General features: G+C 40.0%; 2 protein-coding genes and 1 long non-coding RNA gene across 6 annotated transcripts in view; all 3 read right to left on the bottom strand.

Moving 5' to 3' along the window:
• LOC145440592 (uncharacterized) overlaps positions 1-15,689 on the bottom strand; it is a 233,858-nt gene extending 218,169 nt beyond the window's left edge. The window contains exon 1 of one of the 2 annotated variants that reach the window (XM_080318247.1): positions 14,756-15,689. The gene's annotated coding sequence lies outside the window, so the exon portion shown is untranslated. The remainder of the gene's footprint in view (positions 1-14,755) is intronic. The other variant, XM_080318246.1, reaches the window with a different exon arrangement.
• Positions 3,982-8,939, bottom strand: LOC145440535 (uncharacterized). Of its 3 annotated transcripts, none has more exons than XM_080318162.1 (4): positions 8,562-8,939; positions 7,535-7,673; positions 6,600-6,751; positions 3,982-4,408 (listed from the first exon to the last, which is right to left on the bottom strand). In XM_080318162.1, the coding sequence occupies exons 1-3, from the start codon at positions 8,635-8,637 to the stop codon at positions 6,652-6,654; spliced, it is 315 nt and encodes a 104-aa protein (XP_080174288.1). In that variant the 5' UTR covers positions 8,638-8,939; the 3' UTR covers positions 3,982-4,408; positions 6,600-6,651. The 3 variants fall into 3 exon arrangements, with proteins under 3 accessions (XP_080174288.1, XP_080174286.1, XP_080174287.1); XM_080318160.1 differs by having other exon boundaries at positions 3,982-4,425; positions 8,562-8,938; XM_080318161.1 differs by lacking the exon at positions 3,982-4,408 and adding an exon at positions 4,432-4,995 and having other exon boundaries at positions 6,497-6,751.
• Positions 15,690-17,203: 1,514 nt separating the features above from the next.
• Positions 17,204-21,269, bottom strand: LOC145440604 (uncharacterized). Its single transcript, XR_013915574.1, has 4 exons — positions 20,889-21,269; positions 19,760-19,862; positions 18,786-18,941; positions 17,204-18,060 (listed from the first exon to the last, which is right to left on the bottom strand). It is a non-coding gene; the product is annotated as an uncharacterized LOC145440604 (long non-coding RNA).
• Positions 21,270-25,397: the final 4,128 nt, after the last annotated feature.

Raw genomic sequence — 25,397 nt, forward strand, 5'->3', positions numbered from 1 at the left:
AATGTTGTTTCCAATATTTAGTTTTTAGTTCCATACATTTGTCCTATATGCAATTTAGGTTGCAAGGTGTGCAAGAACAAAAAGGTTGAGAAGTGACAACCGCTGATTTAACTGCCATAATATTCCAACTATAGAGTACAATGTCGACAAAATGCACAGTTGATAAAATGGCAGGATGATCTTTTCTATAGCGTAGTACCTCAAGCCATAAGCAGTTGATTCGCTCAACACACACACACACACGACAATATATTTAAATGGATTTCAATCCTTGATTTGATATAGCTCACCAGAATCAGACGAACTTACCCATGCATGCTGAGCAGAGGTCCTGGCTGTGTCGCAAGGATTTGACGAAACCTTTTTAACTGTGATGCAGTTTCAAGAGTTCAATCTTCCTTTGCCACATAGGCCTATACAGCATTTCCCCATTGCCACATCCTGACGATAGAGTTAACTTATCCATCATGAGAGAGTGGTCAACATCAAGTCGATTGATGTGATGAATAGTCCTGTCTCTGTCTTGTATCTTCAAAAGTTTCAGTGGCCAGCAAATGACTTGGCTATATTTTACAGTTCCCTGCAACGGAGGTATCTTTCCAGTATAGTGGCATTTGATTGCCAGTCATTAACAAACATATTCATGCATCACTAGTAGCCTATCGGTATCTGTAAAGACAGATTGAATTTAAATGGTGCCTGGACTGTTATACAATTATGAAAACTTCTGACTACCGTGTATTGTATTGTACCACTTAACCACTACCATACTCCAAGGGTTTGTATTTTGCGTAAAAGTCTAAAATTCATCCTGACTGTTTGACTGAAATGCAACTTGCATACTGGTACTTAGAGGCTGCAGTTCTTGGTCATTTCACCCTATTAAACTATATAACTGTCTTCTAGGAAACCACGGGTAGGTATAGAATCATTAGGCTCGTTCGATACTCCTTTCCTTTCCTTTGTTCTCCATCATGTTCTACAATTAGGAACGTAGCATGGATGAACTATAATTATCAAGTAACCTATTACATAAAATCCTGACAGACGAAGGCACTCTAAACTGGCGGCAGTTACTGTACTGTACACTGTGCAGCCTAGGACTTGGGCTTATTATGCAATTCTATAGCATCAGATCAGATCAGTCATTAAAAGCACAACGTAATCAATACTAAAATCATCCTGAAATGTAATTCTAAACATTCTGCTACATCCTGATATGCACTTACGCTTATCACTGTAGCAAAACATACTCGATACGCGGAGATATTCCGAATACCAGCGATATATCGTACAGGCATACCGATACCGGTAGTGCCGATAATAACCTGCAGCTGAAGCTACATAACCAATACTGCTAAAATGATCAACTACCTGAACATCACATGAGTCCTCTAGCTTTATAAACGTTTATATATTGATATCATCTACCACCAATCACAAACTAGAAAGGCAATTCCGTTTCTCCAAGTCATGCACAGACAAAGCGCTGTCAGCAATCCTATCTGCAGTGAGTGCGCGAAAATGACCCTACTTGTGTATGACCGCGATGACGCAATCGACGGAGTCAGCCATCCCGGAGTTCTATATATCCCTGGTTAAAGGCCACAAAAATTTTCTTGGAAAAATCACAGGGGACCCAGATGCTGATGGGGATTTTGAAGTCAGCTTCATGAGGCGATCTCGTACTATCAAGGATGCGTTCCTGTTCCCAGATGAACCCGATGAGGCATCCATATCTGAGATGGATGTAATTTCGGTCCTGCCATCTCCAACCCTATTTGATAAAAGCAAACGGTTATGCAATGTTTACAAATTTAGTATAAATCTTGCTCGCTATGGAATATAGCGCGGCAGAGCTGGAAAGAGGAAGGAGCACTCTTGCTTCCAAACAAACTTTGAATTCAGAACTTGTTGGCCTTGTTAGCCAACATCATTTCGTTGTTGAAGTTCTATTTTCATTCTGGTATAGCGTTCCTAAGCATACTGTAAGCTTCTCATGAAGCCTTGTTTATTCATTCATTCTTTTGTCGAACAAAAGAAATCGACATGCAGTTCTTTCCATTTAAAAAAAAGTTCGACAGCATAATACTATGCTAAATTATACTCGAGAAAGGGTATTGTCAAATACAATGAAGACGCTAGAAAATGTAAGCGAATGCAGTGCTTTGTAGGCCTAAACGTTTTATATTGTGCGAACAGAAATATGAAAGAAAAATTTTGCTCCATCGGTCCCATGTATGTGAGTCGAGGGTCCCACCGGGGTGTGACCGGATGCACATTTGAGTAGCCAACTTTGAACGCTTCTTAATATTCATTGATATAGCAGGGATCCTCGCGGTATGGTGGATTAAGTAGCACTAGGGCCCAAGTGTTGGAAAAACAAAAGATCGTAAGTCCAGTTGAAAACTGCTTGGATGTAGAGCACCAAGTCTGTTTTTCGATCCATCGGTACCACATCTCCCCTACGTCGCGATATTAATATTTATAATCATAATCTAAGTTTCAGCACAAATTGAACTCATACTGATATCAAAAACATAATTCCTCTCAGGCGACTTTGCACCCCCTCATACCTTCACGTAGGTTCCCGGGAACACCGGCAAAGAACCGCTGCTCCAGTCGGGTATGAAAGGTGGTGGAATCATTGGCTATTTATCTGTAATCCTGTTGTTATTTTGAAGTCTCATGATATTGGATGATATGACTTCAAACGGGAATAATATATATAAGAAACGAAATGTGGGACATCTATCAAAAAGGGACAAATGCCAAACAGCAGATAGAATAGATTTTAATTACTATAGTCACCTTGAGAAGTATCACGATAGCAAGATATTAATGGGAGCCAAGCCTGACCCTGCGTCTCAGTAGAGACCTACGTCGATCTGAAATCGCATGTCTTTTGAAAAGTGTAAGTTTTTTGACCCGTGAGTTTAATCAGTATGGCCGACGATGTGAAGTAATTAGGCTTCTAAAGGTACAAAACTTCCATAACGTAAAATACGGTCATATTGCAAAATTTATTCCAATCAAATCTTTGACTGACTCTCATCAGAAACAAACTTCAATAATTGCTGTTGATCAGATTCGAAATACAGAAAGAATTTTGTCGTTGTGACAAATAAATAAATGACAAGTATAAAAACTATCGAACGGCATATAAACATTGTATGCATATTTAAAGGGCACAGTTACGGTATAACAGAAACAAATTCAGCTATAAAATAATCGAATTTCAACGCAGCACAAACGGAATATTCTCAGAGTTTCCGAGGTTCGCTCCTGCTAAGAGTAAGTTAGAGCTTATTTTGTTGAGATATTGAGGTAATTATCGGAGACTATATAATTATCGAATGCCACATTTGATAATATATTACAGTAGGGGCTCGTCTCATAGGCCAAATGGAGTATTACACCCCTATAATTCTAATATGAAGAGACTCTTTGGGGTTCAGAACTTTAATATACATTTTAATATATTTCTGCAATGAATATATTATTAAAATGTATATTAAAGTTCTGTACCCCAAAATATTTTAAAACCCGAAGCTTTTCGAGCTGACACTCTTCAAGGGCAATCGTCAGCAAATGGAGAATTTCAAAAACATGTATCTAGCTAAATTGCATATAACCAATTATGACGTCATAGAAACAAACAACATGAAATACAGGCAAACCGCCAGCGCAGCTAGTGGCCAATATTCAGATTGACTAAATATTCCTTTTGCTGACACAAGCGCGGTCGGGGGATTTTATTATAAGTGGATTCCAGTGCAGACAGATGCTGGAAATTAGTGCGGCCTCAACCTAATATATAGAATTTTTCTTAGCGATAGTTTTTTAGCACAAGTTACATTCTCAGTCAAATGCTTTGTTTCTATGACGTCATAATTGGCTGGATGCTATGTAGCTAGATGCATGTTTTTGAAATTCTCCATTTGCTGACGATTGCCCTTGAAGAGTGTCAGCTCGAAAAGATTCGGGTTTTAATATATTTCTGCAATGAATATATTATTAAAATGTAAATGCCAATATGCTATGACAATATTAACAATATAATGTATTCTTTATTGACGCTAAGCAATGTTGAAATAGCACAATTGTGGTATTTTCCGTGTTTTCGCTTGTAGATGCAAGGCAGACATTTCTTTTCACATCGATAGCTTCCGAAAATATAAATGATACGTCTGCATGTTATAAATGTGAGTTTCCAATGCAGACAAAAGCACCTAAGATGTCGGATATCATCAGGAATGTCTTCAACGAGCAATAATTTCTCAAAATGCAGATAGCTGATAATGGGGTTTTATGATGCCTTCTGCGATGTGTTTGTTCTCCAGGCGTTTTTCTTCAGTAACGTAGCCTTGAGTTGATATGCTGGCGGATGACAGTTGATAGGAAACTTCTGGAAATTCACCGTAGCTGAAAATAATCATTGGTACTTTGAGTTCATGCTGGACATTTGTATGATACGGCGAACTTCGATATGATCATATGACCACACTATTCAGATCAGTTTTCCCAATCTTTGACTTTTGACCCCCCTTGAAAATGTTGAGAAATCAAACACCCCTATTGCTTTCAGTTTCTTGAAAAATGAAGAACATTTATTTCAATTAAGATACTGGTTTATACAGTAACCAACCAGTAGTAATAATAGAAAATAAACGCACAATAAACAAGATAGTACATTATTTAGTTATGACAAATACAATTATTGTGATGGTTGCTGTTATTTCTGTTCTAACGAAGTCTTATTCGCTGGTTTGGTCGGGGAAAGAGCGAGGGAGCCATTTTCCACAGCTTGGGAACCCCTGATTTACGTGTGTCAATAGCCATGCAGATTCAATCAGTTGAGGTGTCATCCCCATTCCATTACCATTGTAGATTAGTGTGAGCTCATAGCTCATACCAGATGAGGAAGGTTTATGTTCAAACGCGTTCTTATTTACCATATCAACATTGAAAAGTTGACAACCAGACCAATGTTCTCTCTAAGCTGCGCACGTGCGCAAATGCGCAGTGTCGAAGCGGTCTCTGCGCAGAGAAAATCTAAGTTGCGCACAAAAAATCCGAAGTGATGTTTTATTTTCAAGTCGTTGAGCACTGTTGTCCATGGGACCACGCAGGCGCGCAAACTCGTGAAAAATTAGAAGGAACATTGCCAGAGGCAAATAGTGTTATCGCTGAAGTCTTACACCGAGGAACAAGTGCGGCCCGCAAAGGTAAATATTGCGCTCCGCGAAGAAATGAGACTTTGCAATCACGAGCGCCTATCGAAAAATCTTTTCTTTTAGTATGGTCTCGTACGCGTGAGCGATACTGATATCATTTCAATAGCGCATTATTTTCTGGGAATGGCGAACTAACATGGTTTAACAAAGTTATAAATAACAACGGGCTCTCGAAGTTAATCTGCGAGAAACTTGCGCATAGTCTTCTCCGCGTGTCATGAACATTGCGTAAGATTTCCTCAGGACCGTAACCGCCGCACCAAAACCCTCAATTAGGGGGCCGAGATCGAAGGGATCCCAAAATTATTTTGTGAATTAACATAAATCATGGTGTATTTTTTGGGAATTTTTCAAAATATTTTTCGCGCCGCGCGCGAATTAATTTTGTCAAATATCCTAATTATTGGGCACCCTTCCCTTCCCACAACAACAAATACGCGTGATTTCGAGAAATGGGCACTTGGGCGTCGGTCATTAGGCCTACCTTGCCACGACGCACCAAGACATATGAAGTTATAGGCTATGTGACATGTGACTCCGAGAAGTGCGCCAAAACGATCAGCATAGCGAGAAAACCTTGGCCGAAAAGGACTGCCCTATATGCTGACCGAAAACTTCGATACATATACATATAAGTTTAATTGTCCATAGGCGCGTAAATGGCTGGCGCTGAATGTTCATGTGCTGGCGATCCGAGTCCCACAACAAGACAAATGCCATATCGAGGGAACATTATTTGCCAGTAGAGAAATACCAATTTTAAATCGTGTTCGTGTTTTAATTTAGTACGTTTGAGCGATTTCAATTTCATTTGACCTAGCCGATAGGACGTCACGAAATAACATCATGTAACGAAGTCATTATACCAGCGGGTGCGCGCGAAGATGTTTAATTAATATTTAGAGGACCTACCTTTTTTAACACAGCTCACTCGATCAGCTTTACCGGTAAATCTGATTATGTGAGCAGAGAGAGGATAAAATGGATATCAATAGATATATGCATTTATGCAATTCCCGATCATATTGACTGATTCAATCATGAATCATATAAAATTTTCGCGCTTCGCGCGTTCAGGCGAGGCAATCACCCAACCGGCCCCCGATGTAGATGATAAGTATCGGCCAAAGGTGGAAAGGCCGATAGGCTTATGTGGGGGGCTGGTTGCGCACTATTGTCCAAGTGCCTGCACAGTGAGTTAACGTGTTTGCGCAGACTCGTGAAAAATTAGAGGGAACATTGAACCAGACCTACAAAACTACGCGATTAGGTATCATTTTATGCCTGTTGTACGTGGCCAAGGGCAGTGGTTTTTAATAATCGTGTAATTGCACACGCTTGAATTAAAAGCATTCATCTCACCGTATTCGTTGCCAGGTGTTGGGCGAAACGTCAAAGTTTTGTTCGGCTCTGTTCACCTGGCACGTAGACTTAGGTAGCACATTCGGCACCAAACAACGACGAAAACCAATAAGATAAGTCCCATTACCAGTCCCACTACAATCCAGCCGACGCTGAAATGTAGCCGATGTCAAATATTGTACCGACAAAAAGTGTAATCCAGTGTCAACAACCATTTCGCGATTAAGTCTCTCTCTCTCTCTCTCTCTCTCTCTCTATTGCTAACACACACACACACACACACACACACACACACACACATACAAACACTAAGAAACACGCACCCAGACCTACCCACATACACACGAACAGCAGACAAACAGCGGGATCTTCAAAATGCTCAACTAGAACTAGCGCAACAACGTCTCACTTTTCAAAACTCGCAAATAGAACTTGAAGTAGAATTAGAACTAAACTACATAGCTAACCCCTTAGTTAACTATAATCCAACTAACTAACTATATTCAATTCCGAAGCAACATATTAATAGTTCATTTATCGGAATCGGATAGGCCACATGGCCTTCAGTACGACATAAAAGTGCGCGGAGTTACGACTCAAAAATCGAACCTAGGGTTTCGCTACTGATAGGAGTGTCGACTCTGAGCTAGCAACAACATCACGCAACAGAACACCAGTGTCACGATTCACGCCAAACTGCGACGCGTGTTTTTCTAGTTGTTCGGCAACTAACCTTTTTTCGAATGCGCAACTACAACTTGAACTAGAACTATACTCAAAACCAAGTAGTTAGTTAACCGTCAACTAACCAGACGAGTAGTTTGTATGAGTGTCTCAGGCACATACGCAGAGAAACACGGAAATACACATACACACAGAAAAGCTAGATATAGTAACGCAATAAAAAGGGTATGGGAAAGATTGTGTGTCCATACTCTATTTCAGACCCTGTCCCGCCAGTGGACGAATCTCCACCTCCAGCAGCTGCACCTCGATATCCGAAGCCTCCTCGGCCACCTCCTCGGGAGCTTCCTCCTCGGGAGCCTCCTCCCCGGCCTCCTTTTCCAGAGACATCTGAATTGTATAGATACAACACATTAGGAATTGTGCGAACTTTCATGCTCGGAATGGTAACTTTGGTAATTCAGAGGTTCGTGTCCGCAAAAGAACATGCATACAATCTACACCCGGAAGGTTTGCTGTATTCTTTGAACTACAACAAACTCCTATTCCTATAATTGGCTGCATTGAGGTGATAGCAATGAATGGGTTTTAACAGACAACTCAGATGAACATGAGGTCGTCTAAAATTCGAGTTATTTTCGAGAATTCTGCTCAAATATCACACAATTTGAGTTTGTAATAATGAATTAGCTCGTTTCCGTGACATCCGCGTGTTATCCAGGATAGAGCCGAGAAGATAGCGCACTGGTGGACCGTCCGGGTTCTTGGTCGGTAGGTCGTGGTTCCGATCCCCGAACGGGTCTGATCAACGACCTGCTAATTAGTAAGACTGGTATCCATGGATTACTACTTGGCGTCGGGATGGCATGGAAAGGTGCTGCAATACTTGAAAAGCCGTACAGGTCATACACTCATGGTATGTATACGAGGAATGCATAGCTCGTGTGTATGAATATCACGAGTCGGTGTCCTACGCCGCGAAAACATCAGTGACAAAAATGCAACGTTCTTGTCTTGGTTCTAGGATACGATCTCATCTTACTGCGCAGTAGCAGAGTAAACTACGCCTGATATAACCGCATCATATACTTTGATGAAGTGATGCTAAATTCTTTTAGGCTCCGATGATTCTTTGAGAAACGCAACAATACTACAGCTGTGAATTAGACGGAATATTTGTGAAAGGTCACTTTAAAATCGAGTTAACCAAACCTGAATGTTTTCCAGAGGTGATTGTTATCATAAAATGCCATTGAAGTATGAATGCGATAACCTTACCTGACACGTAGCTTGCGATGAGGAAGAGCATCAGTGTTACCGCTATCGTGCTTGATTTAATTCGTAGATTTCCCATGTTTCACGGATGAGCTATATGAACAGTACTATTCTGCAATGGGTAATTGATTTATTTGACTATTCGTACCTCGGAAATGCATGATTTAAACTTCCAGAAAAAAGAGATGATATATGAGATGGGACACTCACAACGTTTCCAACTGTCGTCTGAATAAGTTTTACTCGACCTATGACAATATATCGCATTACTCCAACTCAATCGTGACCCAGTATAAGAAGTATTACACTCAAGTTTCTGAGAGTTTGTCGTGTAAAATAGCATGTTCTATCAACTGCAACTCGGTGTAAGCATCGCATTTTCAGCGTGACATGATTATATACCTTATATACCGTCCATGCGTCGAGAAAAGCGTTGTATGCAAGGGGAATTCTCGAACACGGAATCGTGACGCATTCGTAATAGATTATATTCGATGCGCAATAAGACTGCCTGCGGCGATGTTTCAGCTGAGATTTCAAATCAATCATATATCAAATCCTGGCCATGCAGTTGAATTTACTCGTAAAAGTTCGCAATCATAATGTGCACTTCTATTATTTTCATCCTTACAAAACACACAAATGTACATTAAGATATACAAGTGAAAATGCGATATAATAAATGTATAGGAGGACGTCGAAACGACTAATTATCGTCTCTCATTACAACATCCGCTTCGTACTCAAATGCCAGTTGTAACAATATCCATTCGATCTTGATCATACACTTCCCAACACTTTTCATTAGTTTTTCAATCGGGTCTCTCTATTGTGAATCCGCCGTAAACCGACATAGGGAGGAAGGGGCCCTGATAAAATTCTGGAAATTCGAAACGTATTGCTGACATTCGACCGGAGCCTCTAGCTTTACCGACCACGCAAACATAATTATTGGTTCCTGGATTATTTTTTATAAAAACACGAGTCAGCAGTATAGTAGGACTTGGCACAATCATTCGAGTCGAGTATAGCGAAAGCACAGAAATTACAATTACGATACTATCGTCTCACTGCGAAAGTCTTGAAATATCGATTGGTCATATCAAAGCATCCGTACATGTACTAAAAAGTTTCGCACGCTTGGAGAAACGACGGTTCTTTGAAGCAATGACTCCGAGCCATAACATTATTTATGTTGTTTGTGGTATTCACAGTGTTTTTCGATTGTAACAGTCATTTACAGAATGATGATATTCATATTTTTAATTCCGAAGCCAACATGTATAGCTCAGTCCCACTTCTATAGGCTATGTAAGACACTATTTGCGTCCGTCAGATGGCTAAGAGGAATTATGGAGTCGACATTGATCAGACATTTGTTTTGAATCTGTGGCTAGATAGCGTACTGGATCATACCACGAGGTTACCTCGCCATTTCCATAACATTGTCTCAAAGCGCTAATACATTGGTGTGGTCGAAGAAAGACCACATAGTCTTCAATGTGTTTCTACCTTGCATCATTATTGTGGTCGCATAAGATGCGCCATGTGCATATTTCTATTGGTTCTGCTGAAACTCCGCTATCTCGGAAGAGCAATATACCAGTAGCTTTTAACCTCCGTGCTACCTCACCCGTGGAGCGATTCCGATTTTGGAGAGGCGGCAATATTCAGTGGCGATGCTATAGATAGATCCCCAAAACCACCCCTGACCTGGGCACTCTTAGTAGTGACACTTTTGAGCTAGAAATGGCTACAAGAACATCACACAATATAACAGCGGTATCACGATTTACGCCAAATTACGACACGTGTTTCCTATCTTTCCAATAACCAATTGCAACTGCGTAATTACAACTATTATCATTATTATTAATTGTGAAAGTAAGTCATTGTGGCGCTTATCACCTCGTGAGCCACGGCAAAAATATCGTAATACAAGTCGCAAATCATTAACCTATAAATTGCTTACACATTGCTCACCAGGACGAACTCAACGAGAGGTAAAAGAAGTTTTGGCCGCAAGAGAAGGATATCCGTGGTGAACTCTACTTTCAAGTTCAAGCAAAAATTATTCAAATATGCTCAGTGCCAATCGTATTTCGGGCATGCGAGAAGGAAGTGATCCACATTCTCGGGTACGAGGCAAATGTCACGCAAAGGCTTGTCGATGCATCCTATTTTAAATGAATGCCGTTTTAGGCGGCAATGGCGGGATCGGAGACGGAATATTATCGTTTCATACAAACGCCATCTGTGCATTGAGAGAAGCGTCGCTTGTACCGTTTGGTGTAAACATTTGTAGTGGTTTCATGTCTCTGTGGAACGGCACTCAGTCTGCCACAGTCCGGAAGTACTAGAAATACTCAGTTTTCAAATCGCAAACTAGAACTAGATTGATTGCTTGATTTGAATCCGCAGTCATATGACAGTACTGTACAATGTACACTGTACATTCATGTACTACGAATACGTCATATCCTTAAAACCGTCGACCATTTTCTCGTAAGCAGTTCAAGAAATGATTTTCAGCGTTCCTTTCTCATCGAATTGCGTCATAATCGTAACATTCGCAACTGATAACTACTTAGTTGTTCGCATTTGCATTTTTACATGCTTGAAAACTGTTAGATTGCATTTGATGAACATTAGGCGGCGAAAATTTCTGGCCCCAGTAAATTTGGCCAAGATTGGAGGTAAAATTGCGATAACATCTCAACAACTGCGTAATCAAGTTTTATGAAACCTTGGTTGGAAACTTTTTTAGACACGCCCCCTTTTATGACAGAGAAATATTTCGTGCCGCCCTTATCGTCATATCTCACAATGAAACTATAATGTTAGCAATCCTTACAGATAGTTTGATGTCATGGAAGGTTATGACTGTTGATGAGAGAATTCTCCTATACGAAATTCGCACTATAAACACTACGAAATGGAGGTGAATCGCGCGAAGCGCGGAAAAAAATTCGGTTTACCGGAGCTTCGCGCTCCCCTTCAGATGCTTTCGCAACAACCAAGGGGGGACACATCCCCCAGTTTGAGAACCACTGTTTTAGCCTATATTGTAGTTCACAAAGATTTCTGCTGCTACTGAAGTATGGGAAACAGTTTAGCATGGCTGAATTATCTAGTTATAACGCGGCAGGCATACCGATGCAAATAGACTAATTATGACAGGTGGCGACCGTGTACTAAGGCCTCAAGACTTTGCGGCCCCTCGTCATCCTGGTTCATACCGGATTTTAACTGTTGTGACGAATAAATGATTGACTGATCAAATATTTTATGTTGTGATTGTCAGGTTTCCATAATAATGTAATTGAAATGTAATTGAGCAACAAATTACAATAACATTTACAATTACACAAAATAGAAATGCTTCAATTACAATTACATGAAGATAAATGTAATTATTACATTCAGCTCAATTACAAATTATAATAGGTCCAACTCTGCTGGCCACCGATAATAACATGGATAAAGAGATTTAACAACGCCCAGCATGTACCCAACTATACGTCACGGGGGTCACAGAATGCCAATGGTTGCCATCAGGGCTGTGGATTCGGTGAATTTTGCCACCGACTCCACACATTTTCAACGGACCGACTCCGACTCCGACTCCAGAGTATTTAAACGTACCGACCCTGACTCCAACCTCGATTCCAACAGTATTACCAATTTACCAATTTACCTAAAAAATCATATGCCACTGTGACGGTTAAATGAGTATCATATAACCATTAAATATATGTAAACGTATGATTAACGATAGCATGCTAAATGGTTTCATTGTGGCAAAGCTCGAATTCTTCACTATGCATGAAAGATTGCCTTATAAATAGTCTTCCTTTTTCATATTTTATCAGTTTTCATAACATGGACTCTCTAATAACCTAATATGTATGAATCATTCAAACACGACACATATCCCATCCTGCATAATGAAAATTTAGATAAAGGAATCGAAGTGTAGCTCTTGTGTATGAGTCGGCAACTAATACAGAAATGTATTTTACTAATTTTTGCATCACTCACAGCACTGATCACAAGCACAGACACTCTCACTACCAATAGACATTGGTCAATGGTCATGAACGAAATTTCAGAAGTAGTCAAATAGCATATGCCTTGTCTACATGCACTCAGTCAAGTATTCAAGGACTAGAACTTGCAGTCTTTCGTAATCATTTGTTCGACCCAAGCATCTAGGCTACATTTACAAATATCTCTAATTTTGTCAAGTGGGAAGGAGTGTTTAGTTGGTTATATTTACATCAATTTTAGAACCAGACGATATGTTTGCTCCGTCACAATGTCACGGTATAATTTCAAGAATTGCATCAATTCGTGACTGCATTGCGAAGATGCATATTGCTTCTTTCTTCCTCTATGCAACTGAATTGTAATTCCCAAATAATTCCCAATTTTATCCATGTCAGGTGGGGCCAGCGTTTTCGACCAAAGGACCACATGAGATTTACGAACCATTGCGCGGACAACTTGAATGTTGATAACCTCTTTTTTAGTCGTCCGATAGGAACGAATCGAATTAGGTGAAATTGGACACAATACTTATATGACTACGCTTTAAAATTGATAATAATTATGTCATGAAAACTCCGTGTGCAACTCTACAGTGTGCAGTAGGGTTGTTCAAAAAAAACTTTTTTTTCCAAATCTCACTCGCCTAGTGACTAAATCGTCAGGTTGTCCAAGAAAACGATGCACACTAAATTTGACTCAATTCCAACCAGTAAAGGAGTGCAATCTTGAATTGAAATTTTTAATTTATTATTAAAAATTAAAAAAAAAATTCTCAAATTTTTCTGTCAACCCCATGAAATTGTTGAGCTGTCTTCAAAGACGATGTAAAACAAATTTGAGTCAATTCCGACTTGTAAAAGCGGAGTCATTCGCGTTTTTCGTTGATAATCCCCGGATCAAGGATAATCCGACAATTATCAACGAAAAACACGAATAATTCCGCTTCTACAAGTCGGAAGTGACTCAAATTTGTTTTGCATCGTCTTTGAAGACAGCTCAACAATTTCATGGGGTAGACAGAAAAATTTGAGAATTTTTTTTTTTAATTTTAATTAAGAAATTAAAAATTTCAATTCAAGATTGCACGGCCTTTACTGGTTGGAATTGAGTCAAATTTAGTGTGCATCGTTTTCTTGGACAACCTGACGATTTAGTCATTAGGCGAGTGAGATTTGGAAAAAAAAGTTTTTTTTGAACAACCCTAGTGTGCAGTCATGCCCTGGTCGCGAAGTCGCATGTTGGGCGACCCGTTATCTCCCAAGTGCGAGTATAGTTGGACTGAATTCTGTAAATTACGCGTGTTTATAATTTCCAGGAGGGGTTCCAATACTAAATGCAAGAAATTAAACAAAAAATCATGCGAAGTGCTAAGAAAAATTTGTCAATCAAAAATTTGTTACGGAATATTCTACTTTATGGTCATATACGAAGATCTGCGATGATTGTGGATGGCCCCTGGTTACGCCAATGCGTCGAAACTGGTTTTAATCATCATCAAATTTTGCGGTCAGGCTAATCAAATATGGTTGGCCTTGCAATTTTACCTGGTGTTATATCTAATTTCGAGAATTACCTCGCAGGCCGCACAAAGCCTTGCCGCGGCTACATTTGGTCTGCGGGGCACGGTTTGGCCGCCCTTCATCTGTATCGTTAATAATACCAGTGATTGATGATACGTAAAAATCCTACTATAGTTATCATATTAGTAATTTAAAGAAAATATCATTGAACGCAATTGTTTTCATGAACGAGAAGTTGGAGTTGGAGACGGAGTCGAAGTCAGGGTCATTTTCACAAACTCCAACTCCGACTCCAGTCGGTATTTTTTCCACGACTCCGACTCCATCAAGCGAAAATTAGTCAAAATCCGACTCTGACTCCACCGACTCCGACTCCACAGCCCTGGTTGCCATACTGACCTGATTAGATAGCTATCTACTAGTAGGGGTGGGCAATTATTTTCCTTCGCGGGCCAAATGAGAAAAATAAATACGTTGGCGGGCCGAGTGAAAAAAATTAGCTATTTTCTCCATCGAATTTTAATTTTATTTCAAAATTACATTGTTAATAAATGCTGCTCAGTGAATGTGTTGATATTAGGTAACAGTGTTGGGATGACTCGAGTCATGACTTGACTCGAGTCAGACTCGAGTCACCTTTTTCGTATGACTTGACTTGACTCGAGTCACTTTGCTAAAATGACTTGACTTGACTTGACTCGGCGTATCAGAAATGCGGATTGACTCGTGACTCGGAGCAAAATTCTCGAGTCAATTTCAAGTCATCAAGTAATCGGTGTATATAAAAATCAACGTATCTAGCATATGGTCGGATTGTTCGCGAAACGCTGGTGTGAAACTCCGTGAGAGCGACCAATCATTCAATGATCGTGCGTTTTACTGAGCCTCCATTGTTCTCTCACAAATAAATTTTATGCAAACGAAGTGATCCAAGCTTATAGCTTACGTTGCCGTAACATTTAGTAAAATAATTTACCATCAAGATATCTATTTCTGTTCTCTGTTCTTACCTTAACCAAACCTCTTGTTTTACTGAAATTGAATTCGAATATATAGTTTATATGGTACTCAACCATTGGCGCAGGCTCGAATTGTGTCATATCAATTTGTAAATAGGTAATGTATTGCATCTTATCGATTCTATTTTCTATTAGCTATTCGCTATTTTGGCTGGTAACTATAAACTGGGGTTATACCACGTATATGTGAGCGATACAAGGCCTTCCTGCGTGTATATTTAACTCTATCTTCGTTCATCGGTTCAGAATCAATGACCACGCAATCTATATTTCAGCTAGCTAGCAAAATGCAATGACGTAATCATGCCTCATACTTCGAAAAGGCAACTTGACTTGAATCATGACTTGACTCGTGACTTGACTTGACTTGACTTGACTCGACTTGACTCGAGTCACCTCCAAAAATCGGGTGACTTGACTTGACTCGAGTCACCTTCGAAAATCGATTGACTTGACTTGACTCGAGTCAAAATGTGCAATGACTCGAAATGACTCGTGACTCGAAGGTAGTGACTTGATCCCAACACTGTTAGGTAATGAGAAAGTGAGGGTGAATTAAAAAATATCTATTAGCTGTGATGATAGAAAACTTTGTTAAACAGGGTACATTTTAGCTCTCTTCACACTCCTATCCACGTTCTTTCATTAAGGCTCTAAAACAGTGGTTCTCAAAATTTTTGGGCACCCCTGATAGTGAACATTTTCGCGCCCACCTATTATGATATCATAAAATATTAAAAAGTGCAAGCAGAATACTAGAAATCCCAACAGTTGATGGTAAGAAAGATTATGGCTGTTGATTAGAGAGTTGTGAAATATCAATGTCGCAGCTGCGGGCATATCGCACAGAGCGCGAAAAAATTTCGACTTTGCACCTCCTTTCTGATGCTTTCCCGTCTCCCAATTCGAGAACCACTGCACTGAAATGTATATCCAATAGTACGAAGCTTATTTGCTTGGTAGATGCCTTCCGAGCAGTGTGCAGCAGTGTTGGGATGACTTGAGTCATGACTTGACTCGAGTCAGACTCGAGTCACATTTTTTGCATGACTTGACTTGACTCGAGTCATTTCGCTAAAATTACTCCACTTGACTTGACTCGGCGTATCAGAAATGTGGATCGACTCGTGACTCGGAGAAAAATTCACGAGTCAATTTTAAGTCATCAAGTAATCGATGTCGATAAAAATCACTGTATCTTGCATATGTTCGGATTGTTCGCGAAACGCTGGTGTAACCCGTGAGAGCGACCAATCATTCAATGATCATTGTTTCATTGAACCTCGGTTGTTCTCTCTCACAAATAAATTGGCCGCAAACGAAGTGGGCGAAGCTTACAGCTTACGTTGTCGTAACTCTAGTTCGTTTGGTTTTGGAGTATATACTCCATGTGTTTGTCGACTACTATGGTCATTTACACGAGACCGACATTCTTCTTATTTTCCGTAACGTTTTATCGCTCTAATGGGGTATTTGGAAGTCATAATATCAATTTACGGGATATGTGTGTGTACCCACGAGTATGTAAGTTTGTGCCTAAATCGAAACGTGATTTCGTGACAACATTTGAGGTATTATTTGTTCTATTTTCGCGACGGCTGCGACCAAACATTCTTTTGTTGGATTGCTGTAGCTTAGATTATATTACACAGCAAGAAAAGTTGAAACATGTTTTTGAGCGAATGTCCCGAGGTCGTGTTCCTCCCGAACCACCGAATGGGGACCGATGATACGTTCGAGAAAAACATTCTGGACGTCCATAGTATTTTTTTCAATTGGTGGATATTCATGTATATATATCCGGTAGACAGAGCTTGTATACAATTGTTGAGCCAGCAAAAGATCTGCTGTTATCGGCGGAAGATTTGAGGGCAAGAGATCATTTTCTAATTTTCGATCCAACGGTACCACATATCCCCTATATCTCACAGGACGTTCTAATATGTTCGCCACCCAGTCGCCACCTACGGTGTTTTTGACCCGTGAATTTAATCAGTATCAACGACGATGTGAAGTAGCTAGCCTTCTGAAGTAACAAAACTTCTATAGCGTAAAGTAGGTTTATATTGCAAAATTTATTCAAATTAAAACGTCGACTGACTCTAATCAGAAACAAACTTCAATAACTGCGGTTAACCAGATTTGAAATATAGAAAGAATTTTGTAGTTGTGACATATCAATGACAAGTAAAAAGCTGTCGAACGGCGTATGAATATAGTATTTATATTACAAAGGTACAGTTACGGTATAACAGAAACAAATTCGGCAATAAAATAACCGAATTTCAACACAGCACTATTAAAATATTCCCAGGGTTTCTGAGGTTCGCCCCTGCTAAGATTAAGTAGAACTTATTTTTTGTTGAGATATTGAGGTAATTATCGCCGACTATATATTGATCGAATTAGACATTCTATAATATAATACAGTTGCGGCTCGTTCCGTAGACCAAGTGGCGCATTACACCATTATAATTATATGCTATGATATAATTAACAATATTGTATGCTATGATATAATTAACAATATTGTATTATTTATTGACGCTAAGCAATGTATAAATAGCAGAATTGTAGTATTTTCCGTGTTTCCGGTTGTAAATGCATACCCGGGGCAGGTATTTCTTGCTCTGGTAGCGCTCATCGATAGCTTCCAAAAATATAAATGATACGTCGGCAGGTGATAAATTTGAGTTTCCGAAGCAGACAAGAGCACCAGGAGCTGTAGGATATCATCAGGAATGTCTTCAACGACACCGAATGTCTCAAAATGCAAATGGCAGATTATGAAGCTTCATGGCGGCTTCTGTAATGTTTTGCTCTCCAGGTCTCTTTCTTCAGTAACGTGGCCTACATTGCTTTGATATGCTGGTGGATTAAAGTGCACAGGAACCTTCTGCAAATTCGCAGTAGCTGAAAAATATTCATGAATTCTCTGAGTTCGTGGTATGGACCTTGTTATGATACTGCGAACTTGGATATAACCATATTATTCAGATCAGTTTTCCCAACCTTAGACTTTTTACCCCATTTGAAAATGTTAAGAAACCAATGCCTCCTATTGATTTCAGTCTTTTGAAAAATTTAAAAGATTTGTTTCAATGAAAATACTGTATTATACCGTAACCAACCAGTAGTAATGATAATAAATCAACGCACAATAAACACGATATTACATTTTTAGTTTTGACTGGAGCAATTTTCTGCCACTTTTGCAACTTATTTTTAGAGCAACAAAACGTGCCCTTGTTAATGCAAATACACTCTGTGTGACGGTTGATGTTTTTTCTGCTCTGACGAAGTCTTAATCGCTGGTTTGGTGGTGGCAAGGGCGATGGTGTCATGTCCCACAGGTTGGGAGCCCCTGATTTAGGTGTATCAATAGACATGCATATTCAATCAGTTGAGGTGTCATCAGTCATCACCACTCTGTAGTTGTAGAATCGTGTGAGATCATAGGCAATGCCGGATTAGAAAGGTTTGTGTTTTATTTAGCATACGTATATCGAAAAGTGAACAACCAGACCTGCAAAACTTCTATCTCATTTTATACCTGTTGTACGTGGCAACTGGCGAAGGACAGTGGTTTTCAATAATCGTGAAATTGCACACTCTTGAATCGAAAGCATTCATCTCACCTTGTTCCTTGATGGTGTAGGGCGAAACGTGTGTTCGGCTCTGTTCACCTTTCACGTAGACGTAGGCAGCACTTTCGGCACCCAGTAACGATTACAGCAGAAATGATGGTGATGACGACGATTCCAGCAACTATTAGTCCCGCAATCGAGCCGAAGCTGAAATGAGGCCGATATTGAATATTGTACCGAAAAAAGTACTTCAGGGTCACCAAACATTTTGCAATTAAGTCTCTCTCACTCTCTTTTGCCCTCTTTCGCTTTTTCTCTCTCTCTTTCTAACACAAACTTACATACAAACACAAACAAACGCACACACACCCACGCACATACACACATAGGCCCTACTTCAGGCAAACAACTGGACATCCGAAATGCTTGAACAATAATGACTTTCGAAACTCGCGAATGGAGCTTGAAATAGAATAAGAAATAAAGACCGTGGAAAATCCGTAGCTAACTATTACCCTACTAACTATATATTCAATGCCGAAGCAACTTTTTATTATTTCATTTATCAGAATCTGATGGGCCACATGATCATCAGTACGAGATTGAAGTGCGCTGGGTTTCGAAACGAAAATCGAACTCCAGGATACCCAACTGTTACTAGTATCGACGCTGACCTAGCAAAGACTGCAAGAACATCACACAACAAAACACCGGTGTCACGATTCGCGCCAAACGGCGACACGCATTTTCTAGTTGTTCAGCAGCTAAACTTTTTAAATGTGCAACTACAACTATGTCTATAGAACTATAGTCACTTTTCGGAATCCGCAACTAAAACTAGAACTAGAACTACTCAAAATCTAGTAGGTGATTGACCGTCAACTAACCAGATTAATAATTTTTATACGTGTATCACAGGCACACATACGCAGAGAAACACAAACACACAAAACACACACACACACACAGCAACGATATAGAAGCGAAATGAAAAGGTTATGGGAAAGAAATTCAGATCTATATACCTTATTTGAAACCCTATCCCGCCAGTGGACGAACCTCCACCTCTACCTCGGCCACCTCGGCCTCCTCCGCGACCTCCTCCCCGGCCTCCTTTTCCAGAGACATCTGAATTGTTGATAAAACACATTGGGGATGATGCAAACGTTCATGCTCGGAATGCTAACTTTGGTAATTCGGAGGTTCGCGTCCGCAAAAGAAGTAGCATGAGTACAATCTACACCAAGAAGGTTTGCAGTATTCCTAACATTATTCATGAAATTCCTTGGATGACAACAAATTCCTATTCCTATCACGATCGCTGCAATAAGGTGAGAGAAATGAATGGGTTTTACCAGACAACATGGATAAACAAGAGATCACCAGAAATTCTAGTTATTCCCGAGAATTCTGCTCAAATACCACACAAGTTGAATTGTTAATATTGAATTATAGCTCTTTTCTGTTACTCCCGCGCGTTGTCCAGCGCAGCGCCGCAAAGATAGCGCAATGATGGAGCGTCTCGGTTCCTGATGGGTCGATCGCAGACCGGATCAGACCAAAGACCTGATTAGTAACACTTATGCCACTCATGGCTTTCCCCTTTGGCGCTCAGAATTATCAGGTTGGCATGGAGGGTGGTGCAAGACTCGGAAAGCCTTAAAAGGTTATTTCTGGACGTTCCTTGTCTTTAGCTGCATACGCACGTCATGCTCGCATGGTATGTATATGCGGTAGTCACAGATCGTGAGTATGTATATCACGAGTCGGTGTATATCCCGCAAAAGCATCAAGAATAAAAATATACAACGTCCCAGTCTTGGCCCTAGGATACGAGCCGATCTGACGGTACAGTAGCAGAGTAAACTAGGCCTGATATAACCACAAAATATACGTTGATCAAGTGGGGCGGAATTTTTATAGGTTCCGATAATTCTTTGAGTAACGCAACAATACTATATGTGTGAATTAATAGGCATTTAGGCTCAAAACCTGGAATCTATTAAAATTTACTATCTACCGAGTTACATCAGCCTGAATTAGACAACGGAATATTTGTGAAAAGTTACTTTGAAGTCGAGTGAACCAAACCTGAATTTTTCCGATGGGTGATCGATATATAATCCCATTGATGAATGACTGTTATGATCTTACCTGACACGTAGCTTGCGATGAGAATGAGCATCAGTGTTACCGCTATCATGCTTGATTTATTTCGTCGATTTACCATGTTTTACGACTGAGCTATGCGAATAGTAGGGCCTGCTATATTCTGTAATAGGTAATTAAACTATTTGACTTTTCGTACCTTGGGAATGAAGGGTTTAAACTCCAACTGATTAAGTTGCTCTTACTTCGAGAAAACGAAATGATCTATGGTAAGGGACACTGACGACGCCTCCAACTATCATTTGTATAAGTGATATACTCGACCTATGGCAATACATCGCGTAACTCCAAGTCAATCGTGACCTCCCATAATATAATAGTATTACACCTATTACACACAAATTTGTGAACGAGTGTCACGTAAAATCCCAGCTCAATCCACTGCAGCTTGGTTTAAGCATCGCATTGTCAGTCTGACATGATTATATATCTTCCACGCGTCGAAAACAGAGTTGTATATAAGGGGAAGTCTCGAACAATGAATAGTGACGTATTCGCATTATAGGTATATAATGATGCGTCAAATGCCCGCGTAGATATTTACCCTGTGGTTTTAAATCAATCATATATCGAGTCGCGGCCGGAGGATTTACTCTTAAGAGTACAAAAAAATATTCGGCACTTCTATTATTTTTATCCTCCCAAAACACACAATTTACAATGCGTTACACAAGACACGATGCGATGTAGTGAACATATAGGAATATGTTAAAACGACCAATTTCCATCTCTCAATTTTGCATCCACTTCGCCATATTGGCCCAATGCTAAGTGTAGCAATATTTATTCGATCTTGATAATGTACATTTTTAGGCACTTTTCATTAGATTGGCATTCGTTTTCTCCTGGGCTCTACGTCGTAAACCGACATAGGAGGGGAGCCCTGATAAAATTCTGGAAATTCGAAAAGTATTGCCGATATTCAACCGGGGTCTCTCTCGTCGATGGCTTCTGATTCACCAAACATGCAAACAATATTATTTGCTTCTGGCTGTTATAAATTGTTATAAAACATTACATCAGTCGCCTATTATATAAGACTTGGCACTATCATTTGAGTCGCGGGTGGCGAGATTACAGGAATTATAGTTTCGATACTATTCTCTCACCGTTAAATCGGCCTGAGAATTTACTCTTAAGAGTACACAATAATATTCGGCACGTCTATTATTTTTATCCTCCCAAAACACACAATGTACAATGCGTTACACAAGACACGATGTGATGTAATGAACATCTAGGAATATGTTAAAACGACCTATTTCCATCTCTCAATTTTGCATCCACTTCGCCATATTGGCCTAATGCTAAGTGTAGCAATATATATTCGATCTTGATAATATACATTTTAGGCACTTTTCATTAGATTGGTATTCGTTTTCTCCGGGGCTCTTCTTTTATAAATACGTCGTAAACCGACATAGGGGAGGAGCCCTGATAAAATTCCGGAAATTCGAAAAGTATTGCCGATATTCAACCGGGGTCTCTCTCGTCGATGGCTTCTGATTCACCAAACATGCAAACAAAATTATTTGCTTCTGGTTGTTATAAATTGTTTTAAAACATTACATCAGTGGCATATTATAAGACTTGGCACTATCATTTGAATCGGGTGGCGAGATTACAGGAATTATAGTTTCGAGGCTATTCTCTCACCGTTAAATCCTTGAAATCTCATTCGATCAAAGCTTCTAAACTAGGCTTACCATATTTCGGAAATGAAAAAAGAGGACACTTTTTCAGAAATTTCAGACAAGCAAAACTGGAGAAGAATTCTCAAAAATAGGTAAATTTCACCCGCTTCATGATCGGTTGACTAAAAAAAAAAAAAAAAAAAAGGTCCTCAAAAACACGTTTTTCACTCCACATAGCTAGGTGGATGACTAAAAAAGAAAAAAAAGGTCTTCTTTTCGCTCAGAGCTGAAATCACCACTTTTCCCTCCGAAATACCCGCCGGAGCTTCACTTCTGCGCTAATTTGCGGCATATCACTCGCAATTTCCTCTAAATCTGACCTAAATTTTCAAAAAAGAGGACAAAAGGGCGTCCTCCGAGGACACTTTCAAAATAGTCAAAAAAGAGGACAAATCCTCTTAAAAGAGGACGTATGGTAAGCCTATTCTAAACATGTGCCAAACATATTTCGTGGTATTCACGGTATTTTACGACTGCAATGATCATTTAAGCAAGACAGATATTCCTAATTTTGATTCTCTGAAGCTGCCAACTTGTAGCACGGCCTATACAATGTGCACGGATTAGATGACGAGGAGGCATTCAGCAGTCGACATTGGTCGGAATCGAAACCGCAACCACAAGGCTGCCTCGTCACATCAATGGCATTGTCTCAAATAACAATTATTCTTCATTATGTGTATAATCCGCAAAATTCTCATGGCCGCATAAATTGTATATATTTATGCTTAAATGTGATTGGGTTTGCTGAAACTCCGCTATATCTAAAATGCATGCATACCAGTAGTTCTTTACTAGGGAAGGTAGGGGCCTGTGAAATAGGGGCAAGATATACGAAAATTAATGACTTGGCGGGCCGGATTGCTGAAACGATACATTATTCGAAAATTTATCAACATGTACATTGCAAAATCGTATTTAATAAATGTATTTTAACGACAGCAATGTGACACACTGGCGTGAAATGGATTTGAGAACGGCATTGTCGTTTACAGTCGTTGCCATGTCTGCTCCTCGCTGATCAATCAAGACACGGTGTGATCAAAGTGTCCTGTGTGGTGTGGACACAAGCAAATCTCACGGCCCTGTGAAATTGGGTATACGTCAAACTTCCCATTTGGTCGAAGGCAATTTGACGGTAATTTTGGACCGGCTTACCGAGCATTCAATTTGACAAAATTGGTAATAGTCGAAAGCTATACCGTGGTACTGATTGCGCAAATATAAATTGTATCCTGCTCATAGTCCTGGAATCCCCCAAAACCAGCCTAGAATGATGCATTGTAACGGAGTTTGGTAATGTGACGCAATTATACCTTTTTGGAGCAGGTGAGAAGCAGCGTTTACCGCAAGCGTATTGGCCATTGCTGCGTAGCCGATTGAGCATTCACACTCTCACTCTCGTGTGCACTTGATCCTGAGCTGCTCAGACGTCATATGGTTGCGTCACAATACAAATCTCCGTTACAATGCCACATTCGACGCTGATTTTGAGGGGTGCAGAACCATAAGCAGAGAAAATTCATATTTTAGAAATCAGTACCACGGTAGCTTTGGATTGATACTCATTTTATCAAATTTGATACTCGAATCGACTTCACATAAACGTTTCACTCACAACGATGGATGCCTGGTCATCAAAAAATGATAAATTATTGTTTCAACGATGACCTTGATAATTAACTACGCCAGCGCAGGTCACGATCAATTTCGGGCAAGCAACGGTGAATACTAAGGATGGTGTGAACCTCTGAAAGGTTCTGGTTCGTGTGAACGCGAACCTTTTCGAAAGGTTCTGTGTGAACGCGAACGTGAACCTCATGACGTCACGTGACGTCATATTGCTAATTTCAACCCTTCATTTCAATTATGTAATTGCCTACATTATGTATATGTATTGTACAATGTATGGACTGTACAGTGTACTGTACACGATACCTAGCGACGACTCGGGCCACATAATGGCACAGTGCTGAAGTAGGCTACATATTGACGTTTTAAACGTCGCCAAATGTATCAAATGAGGCAATCAAATGATATATTAATTCCATAAAATCAAGATCTTCCGTCGCTTTGCCAACAATTTCGACGAGGACTTGCCAGGGAATATAAGCTTACGCCTCAACGGTCTCGGCCAGACCGAGCAATGTATTCGGCGCCTGAGTATTGCTACATGGATATTGAACAGAGTGTAAAACGGGTTTCTATACTTGCTACCGATATTACCACACTATCAATAGTGGCGAGATAGCGCAGTTGTGTAATCCGCGGATGCAACACCACTGGGTGCGGGTTCGAGTCCGACCGAGGTCGACTTCCGAATCCGATACCTAAGTGTTGGAGGTTTACCTAGGCTCCTCCTCCCCACCTCATCCGCGTCAGCGGTGTCTTACAAAAGCCTAGAGGTGGGCCGTGCTATAAATCGACAGATACGGAAAATAAGAAGAATATCGGCCTGGTGTAAATGACCATTGACCATAGTAGTCGACAAACACCATGAATACCCCAAAACAAACAAACAGAACCACAATATCAAGTTATACAACAGTAGGCAACATCGGATTTGGTGTTTATGATACAGTTTACATATGAAATCACGATTGACCCCGTACGCCTGCTAGATTTTCACATCAGAAAACGATATCAATCTCATTGATTGGTTTAATAAGCATCATTCGCTGACTACATGCAGTGTATTTCGCTCTTGATGTTATGTGATTGCGGGTTAAGCTCACAGCAAAGAGTCACTAAATATTCACTGACGGAAAGCTGGATATTTCGAGCAAACTTTGCAACAACG

This window comes from Botryllus schlosseri, chromosome 6 (genome assembly GCF_051294905.1).
Source record: "Botryllus schlosseri isolate E-star chromosome 6, Bs_hap1, whole genome shotgun sequence".
Lineage (NCBI taxonomy): Eukaryota > Metazoa > Chordata > Ascidiacea > Stolidobranchia > Styelidae > Botryllus > Botryllus schlosseri.